Source organism: Rhamphochromis longiceps, linkage group LG14, assembly GCF_057381845.1.
Source record: "Rhamphochromis longiceps isolate RC_006_pf linkage group LG14, R_longiceps_female_GT1.1, whole genome shotgun sequence".
Classification (NCBI taxonomy): Eukaryota; Metazoa; Chordata; class Actinopteri; order Cichliformes; family Cichlidae; genus Rhamphochromis; species Rhamphochromis longiceps.
In genome coordinates, this window is record NC_140570.1 from 36443817 (window position 1) to 36462985 (window position 19169).

At 40.5% G+C, this 19169-nt stretch overlaps 1 protein-coding gene across 1 annotated transcript; it reads left to right on the plus strand.

The window, feature by feature from the left end:
• Positions 1 to 1084: 1084 nt before the first annotated feature.
• Positions 1085 to 12708, plus strand: pld3 (phospholipase D family member 3). Its single transcript, XM_085380407.1, has 12 exons — positions 1085 to 1269; positions 4106 to 4192; positions 5420 to 5467; positions 5626 to 5789; positions 6167 to 6347; positions 6529 to 6646; positions 7122 to 7249; positions 8346 to 8543; positions 9137 to 9276; positions 9516 to 9681; positions 9798 to 9897; positions 10238 to 12708. Exons 2-12 carry the CDS (start codon positions 4166 to 4168, stop codon positions 10429 to 10431), a joined length of 1464 nt encoding a protein of 487 aa, XP_085236533.1. The 5' UTR covers positions 1085 to 1269; positions 4106 to 4165; the 3' UTR covers positions 10432 to 12708.
• Positions 12709 to 19169: the final 6461 nt, after the last annotated feature.

Genomic DNA, 19169 nt, shown 5'->3' on the forward strand with positions numbered 1-19169 from the left:
TGACAAAGCTAGTAAACAAGAAGAAATGTATTAGTATTACTATTACAACTGAAACCATACATGTAAAGTAACAAGAGATTTGGCTAGTTGGATTTACGTCAGCTGATGTGGGTATATTTTTGTTAATTTCATTTATGTTGCTATTTACCTCTTTTGGTGATGAATAAAGAGGTTTTCATGCTTACTTTTAAACACATATGCACTGCAGTGCACTTTATTCCATATCCTTAAGGCCAGATTAGAATCGCCAAATAATCTAACATGCATGTCTTCAGAGCCTGAGCACCTGCAGGAGGCTCATACAAGCACATGGAGAACAGAACAGAAGATCCAGGCCCAGAACACTCTGCCCTGAGATGCCAGCCCTAAATATAGCCCCACACAAACTGTAACACAACATGTGACTAGTGCCGCACCAGTCATTGTGAAACACGGAAACTATGCATAAGACAGTAAAAAAGGATCAAGAACCCCCAGAAGATATAGGGCTCAAACTAAATGAAAATGTGGAAAGTGCAATTATCTGTTCTCTCCTGCATAAAACTGAGGGGTCACAAGCTTAAGTCAAACACTGATAGCTTATCTCAGCTAGAAGTATGCAATACAGCATGTGACCTGATCCTTCAGTTAAAACTAAAGTCTGCAAAAATCACCTGTGTCAGAAGACAAAAAGAACCGCAGTGCAACTGGCGGATGGACATGAGGAGATAAGTTGTTAGACCTCAGCTCACAAAATCGTTCCTGCTTCTTTCTTCGGCTTCTGCTGTAGAAGGTCAAAAGCTTTAAGGTAACATGCTCTGAATCCATCCCAGTATTTCAGTACGTTTTTAAGGGGGTTAGCGTTTGTGTTTATTCTTCTTACCACCTGGTGGAGCTGCAAACCCTGTAACACTTCACCCAGTGGACAAGCCTTTAATGTCCTTATAAATTCATTTTCTTCAAACGTCAATCCGTCACTCGGGTAAGCGCTTTCTCTGTGTTATTTGCGCCATCTCGTGGTGAAAGGGGAGAATTACATTACAGTAAGGCCGATATAGTACGTCACGTGAAAACGCCACTCTAATTGGTTGAATTGCACGGATCACATGACCTGCTCACTCATGTAGCCAAAACGGCAGTGAAACAAAACAAGTGCTGTAAAAGTGTTTCTCTTTATGTATTTCCGTGCATCTAACAATGAATATTAACCGTAAATGCCACTGTACGTAAACTGCACACGTCGTCGTTGCTGTGTGAGGGACTGTAAGTAACCTGGACGCATAGTAGCAGGTGGGTTAAATGTTCTTTAGAGCTTATAGCGAACTGTTTTTGTTTTGCATCGTCAGCGACTCTCCGTCGGCTCACTAACACAGATCCAGGCTACAGTGTTTGTTAGCAGTTATGGAGTTTAAACAAAGACTTTTCCCTCATCGTAAATTAATTCGTGCTTTACTTAATGTGTAGTTTTTAATTTATTTGATCTTTGCCGAACTCCAGAGTGACCCACATTTACCTACATTCATGTTTTAGCCTCCTGCTGGCTAACCACATTTGTGTTGTCTAAGTCAAACGTCAGAAAATGGTTACAGTCGTCTTATTCATGTGAGGTAATTTAGTGATTTAGCAATCCTTGCACTCACTGACACACTCGCTACAACTTGAGCTAAAAATCTCGAGTCACTTCTTCCTCACCGAGTTATTTTCTCTAATTCTAATTCATTTGTTCCTCTGCGCAGATGCACAAACTCTTCTTTGTCCACTGCTAACAGATGCAGTTCGAGCCGAGGGGCTTTTGGGTTTGCTTTATTAAGTACAGTTAAAATAACAAAATTAAATATGGTGCTATAACAGTATGACACTTAGAGCTGACCTGTAGTTTCAACATGTTCCAGACTCGAGTTTCTTATAATGATGTTCCAGCATTGTTCAGTGTGTCATGTCCCACAGAAGGCACAGGAGTTTGACATAAGTCCACTGAGATCACAGAGTGAGTCTGCTCAAAGCAACTCAAGTTTATTCTCTCTGTGATTCAGCTCCAAAATTTCACCTCAGAAACAGAAGAGCACTGTCTTTGTCCTGCCACCATGCCAGTGTACATAGCAGGAACATGAAAACACAATATTTTGTTCCACTTTGTGTCCACTTTGTACTCTGCTTACTTCAAACTGGGAAACTGTAGTAGGTCAGAGGTTTCCCTGCTTCAGAAGAGGACTTTGTAGGAGACTATATACAAATAACAGCAATTGGTCATTATCAAAACAAAGCATCTGTGTGACCTTAAAAGAAGTCGATGCATTTTCATCTTATTTTTGGTAATTTTATAAAGCAAAAAAAAAAGAGGTTGAAAAGTTGTTGTTTTTTTGTTGTTTTTTCTATCATGGTCTTAGTGAGTTTCATTGTATGGAACTAACAAAATTTTGTTTGTAAACTACAGGTTTTTTTGTACGTTTTAGGTATTTTGGCCAGTTCAATACTATTATGCTTCTTCTAAACCAGCAACTTGAAAAGTAAATTTCATACATCTGCTGTCTGATAAATCAAATACACTGTTTAGGTGTATTTGATTTATCAGACAGCAGATGTATGAAATTTACTTGAACGTGCAAAGCAGTTTCTCTTTCTGTGGTTTGTTTAAGTAAAATTTTAAAAACTTCTGAACATCCACCAGGTCACCAGCAAAACTCGTAGTGTTCTTCTCGTGTTTCTTAGATGCATTTGGCCCTTAAACATGTTCTGTTATTAGATTTTAACATGTCAAAGCTAGTAAAATTTACAATTTGATACAAACAAAACACTCAAAGACTCTGAAGTCAGGGCCATTTTGCTTTTAGCGTGTTAGCAATAATTCAGCATTTACATTCATTCATCTGCTTTTTCTTAATTTAAGAAATTTCTTCATATGCTTAAAACAACAACAACAACAGCGTGTGAAACTAAAATATTAGTCACGTGTTCCTCTCTGACCAGAAATATGTCTCTAGCAGGAAATGTGTTTCCCGTCTTTGAAATCATTTTTCAGGAAGAGTCGGTTACCTGAAATATGTCCTGTATGTTAAAGAGCTTGTTTGTGACTGAGCTTTATAAGGAGCGAAAACTTCCAGTGGCCTGAAGTGTATAAATGTGTTCAGTGTGTTATATTAAAAGTTCAAAATGATGCGGTCGTTTTAATTGACTTTGGAGCAATGTGTATTACAAACTAGCTATCAGCCATCGCACTGTGCTGTAATGTAATAGCACTTATAGTGGGAGTAGTAGAGAAATATCTTGGTGCAGGTCGGACAGCCTGTATAGCAGTATGTCTGTGATAGACCACAATAGGCTCTGCTTTCATAAAAACTTTCATAAGTGTGACTTGAAAGATTTCCAAATATTTGTGCATGACTCAGAGCTAAAATGCTTTTGCTTCACAATGCAGTATCACATGCTTCTTTGACTCTTGTGACTTCCAGCTCAGCGATATCGCAATTTTACCAAGTCACAGCACTTCCTGTCTTTGATGTAGTCAGATCTAAAGAAGCATCACATTCTGTCTTTATCACATTTTTGTGTTTAATCAGATTTGATTTCAGTACAAAATACACTAATCCTTAATCTCTGTACTTGTAAGTTTGTGGGGGTCCTTTTTTCTAACTGCTAGCTGTAAGCTCAGAGGCCCTGTCACCCTGCAGGCAGCTTTTCAGCAGCTGGAGCTGTCTTTGTGCTGGAGATGGTGCAGTTCATTCTGTGTATGTGGTGGTGAAAACACCTAGAACCTTCTCTTTGTTGAGTGTGTAAAGGACAAGCTGAGGTGTGTGTCCCACGTTTGGTTGTGTTTGAGGCTGCTGTGTTGTTGAAAACTACACTGCTACTTTAAGTTAATGACAACCTCTTAAGAACGATAGAAACTGTGCAGGTCCGTCCTTTCTCAAAGCCATGTATCATTAAATAGCATTAAATGAATATCCACTGCTGCTGGTTCTGTTTACAGATATCATTACAGCCAAAACTTGGAATGAAATGTTTTTAAGCCGTGTAGCAAAGTTTCCTTGGGTGCAGCTTCGGGATTGGTTGAGTCATCTTGTATTTACCCCTGAAACATGATGACTTGAAGTAACGTTTGTGTTTTGTTCCTCTTGTTTGGTCTCAGAGCTGCAGAGCAACACAGTGAATGTGAGCTGACAGGACGGAGCTCATTTCTTCCGTGAACATGAAGACCGGCATCCCGTACCACCAGGTAAAGTTCCTTTAATATGTGGGCTTCATCAGTGTACAAACATCCTAGTTTTTAATCATTTCCTGATGCGGTTTTAATATTTATTTAAGTTACTTATTGCTTAATTATTTATTACTTACCTTCACTGTATTCTTTTCCTTTATATTTTTTAAATCAAATGTCGCCCCTTTGATGTGAGACAAAGTGATTAATGATTTTGCAATCACTGGTCACTGTGCATAGAAAATTAAGTGGTCAGTTATAAAGCTGTGTACAGTGGTCTCTCGCTATGACGCGGTTCACCTTTCGCGTCCTCGCTGTTTTTTTTAACAGCGCATTGTGTTCTGCGTCCTGATTGGCTGTAGACCGTTGTCAATCAATCTGGTGCCGTGTCTCCTGTACAGTACAGAATGCATTCAGCTTGTCAAATTTACATAAATCTTTGGTCGCTAGCAGTGTGACTCTGAAGTGCATTACTGCATGTTTGTAAGATTTCACCCCAATAAACTCAACAATCACTGTCGAAGGCAACCGCAGGTGCCTTTGGTTTCATTCTCTAATACTGGACTTATTTTTCTACGAAGGTTTGAACTTTGAGAGAATTTAAACAAGAGAGAAAAGTGTGAAAATGTTCATGCCTGTCTGAGAAAAGTGTATAAAGTGTGTAGTGACGGGTTTTACAGCCTTGAAGCGTCTATAATAACTGTAAAAAAATAACATTCGCTACTTTGCGGATTTCACCTGTCGCGGGTTATTTTTAGAACGTAACTCCTGCGATAAACGAGGCGCCACAGTATAGTCAATGTTCTGTTTTGTTGTGAAAAATATCCCAAGCATGTTGCTGGGGTTTGGCCACGTCGTTGTTTTTCCTGTAATGTTGCAGACGTGCCGAATGCTGGAAGTCAAGGGAATTTTTAAATCATGTGAGGAAGTGAAGGATTGTGTTTCAGGAAGTGCTCTTGCTTTAGGTTTATATTGACTGTAACTGCTTAAATTAAATGATGTTACTTGTTTTTTTAATGACAGCATTTGGTGAATGAGTGCCAGTTTAGGAAGCTGGCAGACGTAGAACTCTTTTCCTTTGTGTGTTCAGAGAATGATGGTTTTTCCATGACTTTAGCAGGTGCTAGCAGTTTTTGAGGTGGCGATTTTGAGACCGTGGATGTCTGGTATGATAGAGGTTTATGGTTCAGTCTGGATCGAATGTTCTCACAGTGTCCTTGTGTGGTGGTTGTGTTTGTGTGTTAGCTGGAGGATGAGTCCCGGGGACAAGAATCCAACAGGAGAACACAGGTGGTGAGTTAGAGCACTAACACACAAATACACCTGAATTTTTACTCGTCAATATAAATAAATCGCAATGATTTTTTCAGTTTATGTCAAAAATAAAGACAAAGAAATAAACACTGATCAAGAGCTGCAGATTCTAAGGACGTCTCCTCCTCCCTCCTCAGTATTACAGGTGTTTGATAGCTCTGGCCACTGTGGCTAGTGTGCTGCTGGTCATCATGGCGCTCTGTAACCTCCTGATACCGAGGGCCTCCTCTTCCTCTTCCCACCCTGTTCCCGACATCAGCCTCCCTCTGCCTAACATGGAGTCCTGCACAGATCCCTGCAGGTAAGTTTACTTTAGAAACCAACACCTGCTTCCAGCTTAATCTGCATATGCAGAAGAGTTCAATATCCAGGAAAACAAAAAGCTTTTTAAAACCTTATTTGATGACAAAGCCAGCAAACTTTCTTACTTTTTATCAAATTTGACTGATGATTCTATCCAGCTTCATACCAGTAATAGAAAATTACTTAAAGTGCAGATTCTTGACTATACATGAAACAGCATCTTCATTACTATCCATACTCTACCCAGCCTCTTCTATAACATAGCTAAAGTTTAAAGCTTAGTTAAACTATCTGCTTGACATGAATTCATGTAATTTCATTTTTCTTGACGTTGGACGTTGAGGAAAAAACTCTCCCACTCTTCTCTGTCTCCAGGATCGTGTTGGTGGAGAGCATTCCCGAAGGCCTGGAGTTTAACTCCAGCACCACTCATCCATCCATCTTCCAGGCGTGGATGAATCTGATGAACGAGGCTCGCAGCAGTGTCGACATCGCCTCCTTCTATTGGACCCTCACCAACAAAGACACACACACTCGTGAGCCGACAGCCAATCAGGTCAGCTGGAGTTGTCTGCGGTTTTCTTTTTCTCTTTTCCTCTAATATTAAATTATGCTGAAGAATGATTGATTATTAATTGATGCAAAGTGCTTTTAATTGTGCCGACTGACCTTGATCTAAAGCAGTTATTGTGAAACAACCAGATAACTGATCCCTGATTTTCTCGCCGTGCTCACAGGGTGAGGCTGTTCTGAACAGGCTCGCTGAACTATCGGGGAATTTATCAGTTCGTATTGCTGTTAACACACCGCAGGAGAAACAGCCACGGCACGACCTCAGGCTGCTCAACGACTCAGGTGACTCTTGGCTTCTTTTGAACGTCACACCTGCAGGGGTCAGACTGATCTGAGCTGTCTGAGTTATTATGAAATTAGTTTAATACACATATTGTGATGTCTCACTGTGTGTGGGACATCATATGACGTCTGTGAGCCTCTTATCGACACTTGTGTTAAGTTGGTTGGTTGTGATGGGAGTTATTTAGCTGCGACATTAACAGTAACTCTGGTATTGCAACATACAACTATGCATAAGCACCATTTTTTGTTTTTATTTCTTTGTTTTTGTTTTTTGGTGCATAAGACTGATAAACATTCTGATTTACAAAATGGATTATTCTGAGATACTGAGTATCACTTCCTTCTGTCTAAAATCATCTAAAATGAATATGTTATGTTCATTTATCATTGTCCAGTATTGCTTCCAAAATGCTTCCAGCCCTCAGAATTGTTAGTTTTTAGGAAATAAGTGTTTGTTTTGTGTGACTTTTAGGAGCCCATATTAGGACTGTAAACATGAAGGAGCTCACCACAGGCGTTCTTCACACCAAGTTCTGGGTTGTGGACAAGCAGCATATTTACATTGGCAGTGCCAACATGGACTGGAGGTCCCTCACACAGGTACACAAACACTCAGACTCTCTCTCACTGTCATGTAAATGCTGTTAGAGGTGGATGCTCAGTACAGTCGGTGTGTTTAAAGGTAAACAGAGCAAACTTATCAGTATATTTATTATTAAACAGTTCTTTCTACTCTTGACTTGGTGTGGCGTTAAAGGGAGTGGATGTCCCTCTGCTTAAGCACCTACCTCTGAATATGAGAACAGCAGCACTGCCCACCTGCCCATCAGGGCGGGGGCATCCAATCAGAAGAAAGGTGGCCCAGACCTTATGTGGGATTCTCTCTTCAAAAGCTAAAAAAAAGTCCACACACCCACTCCCAGCAACCGTTAACAATAAGAAAGAATCAAAAGTTCAGCACGTTTAATAATTTTCCCTAAAAAAAAAAAAAAAATATATATATATATATATATATATATATATATATATATTTATTTAAATCAGCATGGTCTATATATGCTCAAAAATCTATTATTTTATTACATATTTACATTAGCTTCACTTTCTTCACCGGCACTGGGTCTGTGCACAACAATTTGTGAACTAACGGCTTAACTGGAACAGTGGGGAGGGGGTCTTAAAGTAGAAAGCAGTTTATTTCACACAGGAATAACGGGGCTCCACCAGTAAGAATCATCTGAAGCTTCTCTAACAGGCCTGTAAATCTATAAACAGCGTCAGTGTCGGTAGTCCCGCCCGAATACTGACACTGACTCTGTCCCATTTCTTCTGCTTTCAAGAGGAAGTTTTTATGTTGGTATAAAGTTTCAGTCACATGCTGAACTGTTTAGTCTACACTTGTTTAATGTGGGACCATCAGTGTGGTAAACCACATCTCCCTTTTACATTTCTCAATCAGACTTTTTGTTGAGCTGTCATTCGCATCCTTTTTTTACAAGCTTGCGCTAAAGTCCCAGAAACATATTTCTGATAAATTAATCAGAAAAGATACCGGCTTAACAGTAGGACAAAGAAATCTAAACTGGGACAGAAGAGAAGGAACAACTTTTCTTATTTCCTCTTTGTTTTCTGCAGTTTCAAAAATGCAAAACCAGCAAAAAACAAACGTAAGTAATGTTCTAGTGTTGGTCTCCAGGTGAAGGAGCTGGGTGTGGTGGTCTACAACTGCAGCTGCCTGGCAGCAGACCTCAGTAAGATCTTTGAAGCCTACTGGTTTCTGGGGGAGAGCAAGTCAATCCCATCACCTTGGCCAGAGAGGTTCTCCACCATGTACAACAAGGATACACCCCTCCAGCTGCCTCTTAACAACACGCCATCCAACGTCTATCTGTCGGTGAGCGGGATTTTCTTTTGATGTTGAGTCATAAGAGCCAGTTAATCACCTCTAAGCAGTTTTAAGGTTTGCTTTCTGACCAAATGGGAAATAACTGGTGTTTCTAGATGGTCACATCATGCAGAGAGAGGGACATTTTCAGCGTTGCGCTTGTATACATGCAACGTGCAACCACAATTTGTCACTTGTCACAATTTGTGACTTTCTGACTCCTCTACAGTTGGCCATCAGTACTGAAAGAAGATGTGAATGCTTGGTTTCTGTTACAGTCACAGAAGTGGGCAGATATCGACACCTCTTTCAGGGCGATGCAGGGCCGGGGGATTCCAAAGCTGTTCGAAAACAATCTGCAGCACAGAGTTTTGGTTTCTGTTACAGCGCTCACGTTTCCAGGATTCAACATTCAAAACCTTTTTAAAATGTAATGTTTTTTTTAATACAGTCCCACTGAGGCTACTAAATCAACCCACAGTCCCACATAGCCGCGCATTCGTCCAGTCATTACTGTGCATTTGTAGTTTAGCGTATTGTAGTTTTCTGCATTTTAAAAAATGCTGCTAAAATTAACTGAATCCTTTTTTCTGCTCGATCAGAGTTCCCCTCCGTCCTTATGTGCGGCCGGCAGGACTCCAGACCTTCAGTCCATCCTCAGTGTGATGGAGGATGCTGAGAGCTTTGTCTACATCGCTGTCATGAACTACCTGCCCACCATGGAGTTTTCACATCCTAAAAGGTGCAGTTTTGTTAATAGTTGTGAAATGTAACTACAGGAAAACAGTTGATCGTTGTTTTGTTTTTGTTTTTCTTTTATGGTCCTACATCAACTCTAGTCAAATCAACAGTAATAAAATTAATATGAACGTGTTTGCACAATAAAACACCAGGATATCCTGATCAAATCATCCCGAAAGGAAGTGAGAAACATTAAGTTTTAACATTGTGCTTGTACTGTGCGTGTGGCGCCCTCTGCAGGTACTGGGCGGACATCGACACGCAGCTGAGACGAGTTGCATATGAGAAGCGGATTAAAGTGCGGCTGCTGATCAGCTGCTGGAACAGCACACAGCCAGTCATGTTTTCTTTCCTGAAGTCTCTGGCCTCGGTTTATAACCCCAAGAATAACCTCGACATCCAGGTGGTGAGTGGCTCTTATGGTCAAGCATCATCTCCCGCTGGGAAAGGAGGTTGTACGTCTTATGGCACTTATCCTAAAGTAAAAACATTATGTTGTGACTTTGTGTTTTCTTTATTTAGAGGCTCTTCGTGGTGCCTGCCACCCCCAAGCAGAAGGAGATTCCCTTTGCAAGAGTTAACCACAATAAGTACATGGTGACGGACAAGATAGCATACATAGGTGAGGCACACTTTCTTTGTTTACTAATAAATTTGTTTCTTGAAATCATTAAGATGACTTAAAGAGTACACATAGAGAACTTTTTCAATCAGTTTCAATGACCTATCTTACAGTTTCAATTAATCCCCCAAAAAACAGAAAAATGTGATTTTCATCAAGATGAGAAAATACATCATGATACTGAAATTGAATACTTGTTGGTGGTGTTAAAAGCCAAGCTGATGGCTGCTTTTCTAAGCATGTCATTAGTCACACATACTTTATTATCATCTGTCCAATCAGTCTTTCAGGAAAAAAAAGATAATGTGCTTAAATATAATCTGTGGCTTTCTGTTTTCAGGTACATCCAACTGGTCAGGAGACTACTTTGTGAACACGGCTGGCTCAGCATTAGTTGTCAACCAGACGGCGTCACAGTCTGTTGAGTCAACTGTCCAATCACAGTTGAAGGCTGTCTTTGAGAGGGACTGGAACTCGGGCTACAGCACTCCTCTCACCCAGCACTCAAACCTCAAAGACTTCTGTTACTTTTAACAGCATTACAGACACACAAAGTCATTGTTTCTGACTTCGACACAGCGCACTTTGATTTTAGTAGTGAAGTGCGAAACGTATGAAAATTGATCAGCTGTAATGTGGAAACCCCTGAGCTTAAAATCAGCAACAGGCAACCTATTAGCAGAGTGTTTGCTAGACTGCTGAGGTTTAATGCCACACTCTTATTTCATCAGAAAAAAGAGAGAATACAGACAGTTTTTTAAAGAGAGTCCAACATATGCTCTGTATTTTAGGCCGGTTTTAAGTAACGTTGAAGCTGATCTGTTAGTTCGATTTTATCCAAGCATTTTTGTCTGCCTTATGGTCTGTAAGTTTTCACACCAGCATTCACATGGATACAAAAAACATGAAACGGGCTAATACTGGCTGGATATGTTAAGCTCAACTTTCAACTACATTTGGCTGGTATCACAGTGTTATAATATACTGATGTACTTACAAACCCCAAAAGTTTGATTGCCAAAAATAGCACCAAAAACAGTTGCTTTTCTTTATTCTTAAACTGGTACAGAGATGCCAATTTGAGGCCATTTTTTTGTGCACTACAGAAATATGCCAGCAGAAGTTGGGAATATTCAGCTGAGCTCAGTGAGCTGTGAAATATGCCAACTGCAGGAAGTATTTAGGAATTTTTAGAGTTCATTTACATGCACAGCATGGGCAAAGGTGTATGCAGGATTAGTTTGTAGATATTTGCAGATGAAGACGTTAACACGTCTCGCATTATATTTGTCAGTGTGAGCAGGACCTCCTGCAACAATCTGTGGGTGAAGGTAGTGGTGTCCCTGATCTTCTCAGCTGCTGATTTCCTGATAGATTAAATGTAAATATATATTTAGATCAGTAAACACTCAGGGTGTGGTGAAGGTTTGCAGTCTTGTTTCCTTCTAGGTTACAGTCCACGTGTCTGTGCAGACACTGGTCATGCAGTGATCGGTCCAGTGGTTGTGTCTTTTTGTTCTGACACAGCCTGCATACAGAAGTGTTTTTCTTTTCTTCAGTGCCTCAAAGACTGCAGCCTTGAGTAATGAGGGGTAGCTGCAGTGAGTCTGTGTTATAGATTGATAACATAAATAATTCATTCAGCATATTAGTATTTCTTGAAGTGAGAGGAGTAAAGTTTGTTTAGTCAGCGAATCCCTCACATCCATAGCTGCAAAGGTTTGTATGATCAGCAGCTTTTTGTACTGTCATATATTGTATATACCAGGAAACGTTATGATGGGATAAAAACATGCACACAAATGCACACCATATCTACTGTTAAAGGTTTTACCGCAGTGTCGGAGCAAAGGAGTCAGACATGAATGTTTAACTTTCATCATGTGGTTTCTATCATGTACTCCCAATAGCTGTAGGGGGCGCTGTTTCAGCATTGGCGTCAGGTCAGTGGCGAACGTCATGTTTTCTGCTGTCTCCTGCAGTGACTCGTGTAAAGGGATCAATTCAGTGAATCACAGCTTCAGCCTCGGTGGGAGTTTTCATCCCAGTTCATCTCAGGGAGTTTGAGTGCTTTTGTAATTTTCTGGAATTTAAAATCATTTAAAAATCCTCTCTGGACTGCGTTGAAATAAGCAAATAAAAGCTAAAGTCTGCAGTGCATCTAAGGGAAATAAAAACTTCTTTCATACCACTCCAGTGCAAAATATTTTTTTCACACACTGATCACAATTTGACCATTTGAAATAAATTTAATCCCCCTATAATGTGTTAATTATGATTGGAGACATTGTTTACAGTGCTAGAAATATCAAACTGAATTAATTGCGTGGATTGTAAACTCATCAAATATGTTGGAAAACCCCTAGTTTGTAAAAACACATATAGATTCGGGGCCAAATGAATTAGCTTAGGCAAGCAATAAAAAAGAGAAGCACAACATTTTATTGCTTGCTCAAACAGCCCAAGTGTTCCTAAGTAATCTAAACTTAGTAAGAGGAACTTGCTAGACATGTCTACGTACAAATGAAATGCTAAAGCACATAGCAAAGCCTCACTACCTGCTATTTAAAAGCATAAAAACCATGCTGGGAGTTAAGCTTGAGCTGCTCTACCTGAAGGTTCACATTTGTGATGCTGCAGTATCAGATGTCTAACACTGGGGGGCAGTGTTGGTGCAGTTTTGAGCCTTGTCCGATCTGTGAGATTCAATTTCAGGATTCTGTTTTAAAATTTGTTTCTGATAAAACGTCTAAACTAAAAAGTCTCATGACCAATGAAATCAAAGTTTACCAAAGGGGGATAACCTAGTGCTGCTCCTATATGATGGAAATACTGAACTTTACTATGAAATAAAAGGAAATCCTAGTATCGGTGCTTTTTACAGCCTGTGTATTTAATGCTATGTTGTTGTAGTTGTTTTTGTTTTCATGTTTTGAAGTGAATCAGAGTCCAGATCTGATTATGGGTGGGTTCAAATGTGAGACTCGAACACACCCAGTCTCTGCTGACTGCAGACCAGGCTGATACGTGCTGTTTGATAAATACATACCTACTGAGTAGGTTTGTGGTTGTTAACTCAAATACACTACAAACACCAGCAGTGAAAGTGCTGTGTGCAGTAAGATGATCCCTGTACTTTCAAATTAATTACAATGTTTTTAACTTAATATACATATACAATATACAGGCATGTGAATACTACATGTCCTTGAAGAACAACCTTTTATGAACTCCACAAAACAGTCATTTTTAAATTGGAGGGTTTTCAATATACTGGAAAAACTGAAATTGTAATGAAGTAAAATTTACATTATTATATTATTATATAATATTAGCCCCTCAATTTGCAGTCCTTTCAAAAATTGTTTCAAAACAGCTATGCCAAATTTCTTTTTCTGAAGATTATTCATAGCACCAAAACACTAAACTCACACAGTTTTCTCCCACAGCTGAGCTCAACATCTGCTGACTGATTTCAATGTTATTTTGCACTTGAACAACACGCCTGTAAGTCACAGGATCCAATGAGCTCTGCTTAAACCATCCTGAATTGATTTAACTGTCCTTGTTCTACCGGATATCCAATACAAAAGGAGTCCTGCTGCTCTCTGTGCATTAAAATACAAATGCCTTATAAAACTACACAGCAGATAAGTATCTGATGAGCCTTCAAAACTCTGATCAGTACATTTGCTCTTCTTCAGGAATCATTTGATGGTGTCACCAGCACCTGAAACAGCATGTTCCCCCTCCTCTTGCCGTGGTCTGAATACCCAACAATAAACTGTATCCCTGATACCTCACGCTGATACCTGTCTCTGCTCAAACCCACAAGAATAGTGGGTTGCAAAGTAGTGTTCCTTATAAATATATCTTAACCCGAAACATATCCTCTTAGGTATCTGCAACATGTTGCTTCCCGGTGTGTAAACTATGCAGTCGTCCGTGGTCATGGAACGCAGCAGAGCCCAACCCAGGAGGTTATTTCCGTCCCTCGGCTAACTATCCAAAAACGCACAGTCTCCACCCATTCAGTGACCCATGAAGTGTGTCTGTGGTGGGAGAGGCAGCTTGGGTTTAGGTCTTCTGTGGACACTTGATGGAGCTGCTCAAAAATATTGAGTTCAGGTGCACCTGTGATGGGATGGGATTTAAAAAGATGTGCTCTAATTTAATGTTTGGGTCCGTAATCTTCGCTTTGTGAGGTTGTAAAATTAGATTTGTACCTTGAAACTTTTTCAAGGTACAAAGGCTTACAAAATTTATATCTTTATCTGTGGAGCACTTATCACTGCAGCATCAAGCTGCACCGCCCACTAAATGCTGTTACGGAAAAAGTCTCTGCTGCCAGGGGGCCACTTCAGTTTGTTTGTGCCAACCTCAGGACCACCCAAATTACTCTTTTACTAGCTGCACTGTGACAGATTGATATATTTTTCTCTTTTTGCTACTCTTTGTGCAGATGTTTCAGTGCCAAGGTGCTTAGACGCGCAGGGAACACTAACATAATAAGTATTGTGTGTGTGTGACATTTTGCTTTTATCTTGAGAATGACAATTAAACAACAGTATTTGCTCCTGAGTGGGAAGACGGCATCTGTATGTGAAATATTTATGCCCCAGATTGTTTGAGGTGACGTTGATCTTGCTCTAAGTGTTTTCTGTGAAGATACTAAGCTGCTTTGGGAAATTAAAAACTGAGGAAAAGGTTTGGTGTTAGAGGTTTGGTGATCCAGGTTTGTACTTCAGTATTTTATTTTAAAAAATGAATAAATGGAAGATAAAAGGAGATGGAGAGAGAAACTGTAACCACGGTTTTTATAAAGGGAACAACTATACGGCCAGAGAAGTATGTGAGGCTGGTGCAGGATATGTATGAGGACAGCAAGATAGTGGTGAGCTGTGCGGTAGGACTGACAGATGAGTTCAAAGAGGGATTGGGATCATCAGAGATCAGCTCTTGTTTGGAGGTTGATAGATGAGGTCAGTCTCTGTGGGCTATGATGTTTGCAGATGATGTTGTGATCTGTAGGGAGGGTGGGGAGAAGGGGAAGACAGCCTGGAGAGGTGGAGGTATGCACTGGAGAGAAGAGGCATAAAAGCAGAAGCAAGACAGAATAACTGTTATTGCAGGGGAGGCAAGAGGGAAGGTGAAGGTGCAAGAAAGAGTAGTGAGGATGGATTGTTTTAAATACCTGGGGTGAACCATCCAAAGAGACAGATGTAGTACAAGAGAGGTGAAGAAGAGTGGGTGGACGGGGTAGAGTGGGTGGAGATGAGTCTCGGGGCAAAGTAGAGTTGGAGATGCTCAGATTATCATTTGGAGTTACCAGAATGGACAAGATTAGAAATGAATACATTAGAGCAGGGGTGGCGGAACTCCAGGCCTCGAGGGCCGGCGTCCTGCAGGTTTTAGATTTCACCCTGGGTCAACACACCTGAGTCAAATGATTAGTTCATTAACAGGCCTCTGGAGAACTTTAAGACATGTTGAGGCGGTCTTTTAGCCATTTAAATCAGCCGTGTTGGAACAAGGACACATCTAAAACCTACAGGACGCTGGTCCTTGAGGCCTGGAGTTTGACACCTGTGCATTAGAGGGACAACTCGGACTGAGTACCGGGAGACAAAGTTAAAGAACATGAAGAATAGTGGCTATACTGGGCAAAGGATGGTGAAGGTGGAGCTTTGAGGTGAGAGGAAAAGAGGAAGATTACAGAAGAGACTCACTGATGTAGTGAAGAAGACATGCAGATGGCTGTTGTCACTGAGGAGGGTGCAGGGCAGGGTGAGATAGGGGTAGAGATTTTTAATTACTTCCTCAAAAAGCTTTATTGTGATGTTTGAGTGCTGAAGTCATTGCTAATTCCTGTGGAGATAGGTGTGATTAAATCATTAAAACTAAATGTGTGTAATTTATAGGCATTGTGAACTAACCACAGAAGCAAATACAGTGTGAGAGAAGAATAAATGGCGTGCATTTGTGAGTAAATGCCTTCTGCCTATACTGAGCATCGGAGAGGAGGAGTAGTGTGGGAACTCTTGAGATGGCTGGATACCAGGCACGTAGCAGCTTTCTGAATTAACTGCAGAGGTCTGCAGGTCCCCCTACCTTGGGTTATAGAGGGAAAATGATGGCAGTGGGGTACTGCTGCAGTGAAAAGTGTAAGCAGGCGTGTCTAAACTGGAGAAGGGATTATAGAAGATGATCAGTGACAGTACAGGTTTATTTTATAGGATGTGCGCCTCTGATTGAATCGCCTTCAAATAAGGCAACACACAAATGGGTAGAGGAAACAGCAATACCAGCATGTGGAAGTGTCAGCAACAGGCGTGGCTGTGTTCTCTGGTGTTGTCGATACCTTAACTAGAGCAAGAAAGTGCAGGGAGAAATTTCTGCCACCACCTGGAAATGGTCTGAAAGAGTAGGCTGAAGGGTCAGAGGCTCACATGTCACTCACTTAGAAGAAGAGGAGTCAGACGTTTGAAAGAGTCTGACTCCTTTCTTTGTTCTAGCCTTCATTCGCCCGTCTTGGAGGATATGCTGCATGCATGTCATGTCAGAGTGACTAATTACTTGTTTTCTACTTCCAATTAGCAGTCATGTCAACGTCCAACTGGGAAAGTCGTATTTTTTCAGGCTCCAAGATAACAAAAAGAATTGAGTATGAGCAACAGAAAGATAACATCAGCCAAAGTCTGTGGTTCAAAATAATATTTTCTCCTATATCTCATATAGTCTCTTATATCGCATTAGTTTCAAAATCACAACATAGCAGCCCAATTTATGTTCAGTTATATGACATAAACTTTGTGTCTTTATTAATCCTCATGTTTATTGATAAAACAGACTGGAAAAATCACCACTAGTATTTGCTAACACAAGTAAATGTATAGAAATCCTCCCATGGGATGTGGAAATTGCACTCTGCCTGAGTGGATCTTCTTTTGTCTGAACGCTGCGTGCCAGGAGTGCAGACACAACTCTGGAGCTATCATTATGATTAAAGGCTAAGCCCAGACTCACACTGGCAGGTGAACACCATTAAGTCTCATACCATATCTAAAATCTTGTACACTTGTACTTAAACGTGCTATTTTGAGGTTTCAGTATGTTCAAACCAACAAGTGATGCACTAATAACAGTCAACATGTTGGCCCCCCGAAAACGCATAACCTTAAACGATAACCACTGACTATACAGTGGAAGTGGAGCAACGACCAACGAATTTTCATCCAGTAGCGTATCAGCTGCACATTTCTAACATTACTGAATCATTGCAGAAATGAATCCAGTTCTAAGTACTTTTACTATCTCGGTGTTTCATTTTCAGCCGGTCAGGTTTCACAGCAGGACTGGGAGCATAGACGAGGAAAACTATCCTTCTGAGTATCTATATAGTCCCTTCTCCTCATCCCTGTGTGCCTTTGAATGTAATCAAGCGATTTAGATCATTTCTCAAATCTCTTCAGTGTGATTGGACTAATTCAGTTGGTCATTAATGGGTCTGGAAAGCTGACGCCAAGCCGTTTCAGTGCGTCTCTTGTGTGATTCATTAAAGGTCTTTAACTCGTACAGGATACTTTCCTGAAGCGCTGAAATGGATTGCCAAAACATGTTTTGCAAGATGGGCTTCATGAAGAACGCCTCTTCAGAAAATCTGTCACAGTTCCCACATGGTGATGCTGGCAATAGCTCAATGTAAAATAAAATCTTTTTTTACTGAAATAAAAATTAAAGATGACAACCAGATGGATTTCAATGCCAAATTTTAAATAATTTAGAATCAATTACCTCCAAAATTACCCAGCAACTTTGAATTTTAAATCTTTTTCCACTGTAACAGAACAAATGTAAAGGATAGATGGACAGCAATGAGGAAAAAAGCGAGGATGAGGGGGGGAAAGGACAGATGAAGGGGAATAGCGGTCGTCTACTAGCAGTTCTATGAAACTGTATGTACAGGATTTTGCTTTGAGAATAATGCTGTCGTCTTACATCGTAAGTGTTAGGATAATGTTGTTTAGATCAAAAACAAACCTGTTTAAAGACATTGAAATGATAGGAAGGCACCTTTTGGTCATTTTTAGCATTAACCTGCATGTACATGTAGTTCTGGTTCAGCCTGTGTCAGTTTTTCCAGCAAGTAAGTTTCTTGTGGTCACCTCACAGCTTGAACTTATATCTTCTTTATGCACCTGTGTGTTTCCTCCAGTTCCCCATCTTTCTTACACAGTCTAAAGACTTACATGTGAGAATAACTGATAATTATAAGTTGGTCATGAGTGTGGGAGGGGATGTTCTGTCACTGTGTTAGCCCTGTGAGAGACTGGCATCCTGTCCATGTTTTACTCCTCCATCTATTCTATGTTCAATTGAATTTTCAATTCAATTTTATTTATATAGCACCAAATCACAACAACAGTCACCTCAAGGCACTTTATATTGTAAGGTAGACCCTACAATAATACATACAGAGAAAACCCAACAATTATATGACCCCCTATGAGCAAGCACTTTGGCGACAGGGGGAAGGAAAAACTCCCTTTAAACAGGAAGAAACCTCTGGCAGAACCAGGCTCAGGGAGGGGCGGGGCCATCTGCTGTGACCGGTTACGGTGAGATACAGTCTTTGATTTTTTTACACATTCATATACACATTCCTTTCAGTGCTCCTCTGCATTTTCTTAGCCATTCATTCAGCCAACATTCCATCCTTTCATCATTTTCTTCTACTTTATATAATTTAGTGTCACGGGATGCTGGAGCCTATGCCAGGCAGGTACATCCTGGACAGGTTTCAAGTCTATTCAAGAGCCAACACAGAGGGGACAATAATACACATTCACATACCCAATTTAGAATCCCAAATTAGCCTTTGGTATGTGGATGGAAGCTGGAGTACATGGAGAGAACCATACAGGTTCAGGTAGGACATGCAACCCAGCTATCAGGTGGATTCAAGAGAAGAAACTTAATTTCAATTTCTAGCTATCTTAAGTTAAAACCAAGAGGACTTGTATAAGGAAAAAAAAGAGCCGGGAGAGCATTATGAGTGGCAAAAAGTGTCAGCCTTCCCAGGCTAACACAAGCTTGCTTTTTTCCATACCTTATCAAGTGTTAACAGCAATCAGTTAAGTAAACACTTAAAGACTCTTGCAGCACCACTGCAGGCGCTGCAGAGGGCAATAACAGGAAATACTGCACTTTGACCTTCTGGCTGTGTTTGTGGCTGATACAGGAGCATTTGGACTCATAAATGCCAGAGAATC

What these genes read in the sequence shown, in the direction of transcription:
- pld3 (XM_085380407.1), top strand. Translation starts at nt 4,166, where the DNA reads ATGAAGACCGGCATCCCGTACCACCAG. An exon ending in CAGGCTGCTCAACGACTCAG is followed by an intron (nt 6,647 to 7,121) that starts GTGACTCTTGGC and finishes TGTGACTTTTAG; the next exon opens with GAGCCCATATTAGGACTGTA. An exon ending in GAGTTTTCACATCCTAAAAG is followed by an intron (nt 9,277 to 9,515) that starts GTGCAGTTTTGT and finishes CGCCCTCTGCAG; the next exon opens with GTACTGGGCGGACATCGACA.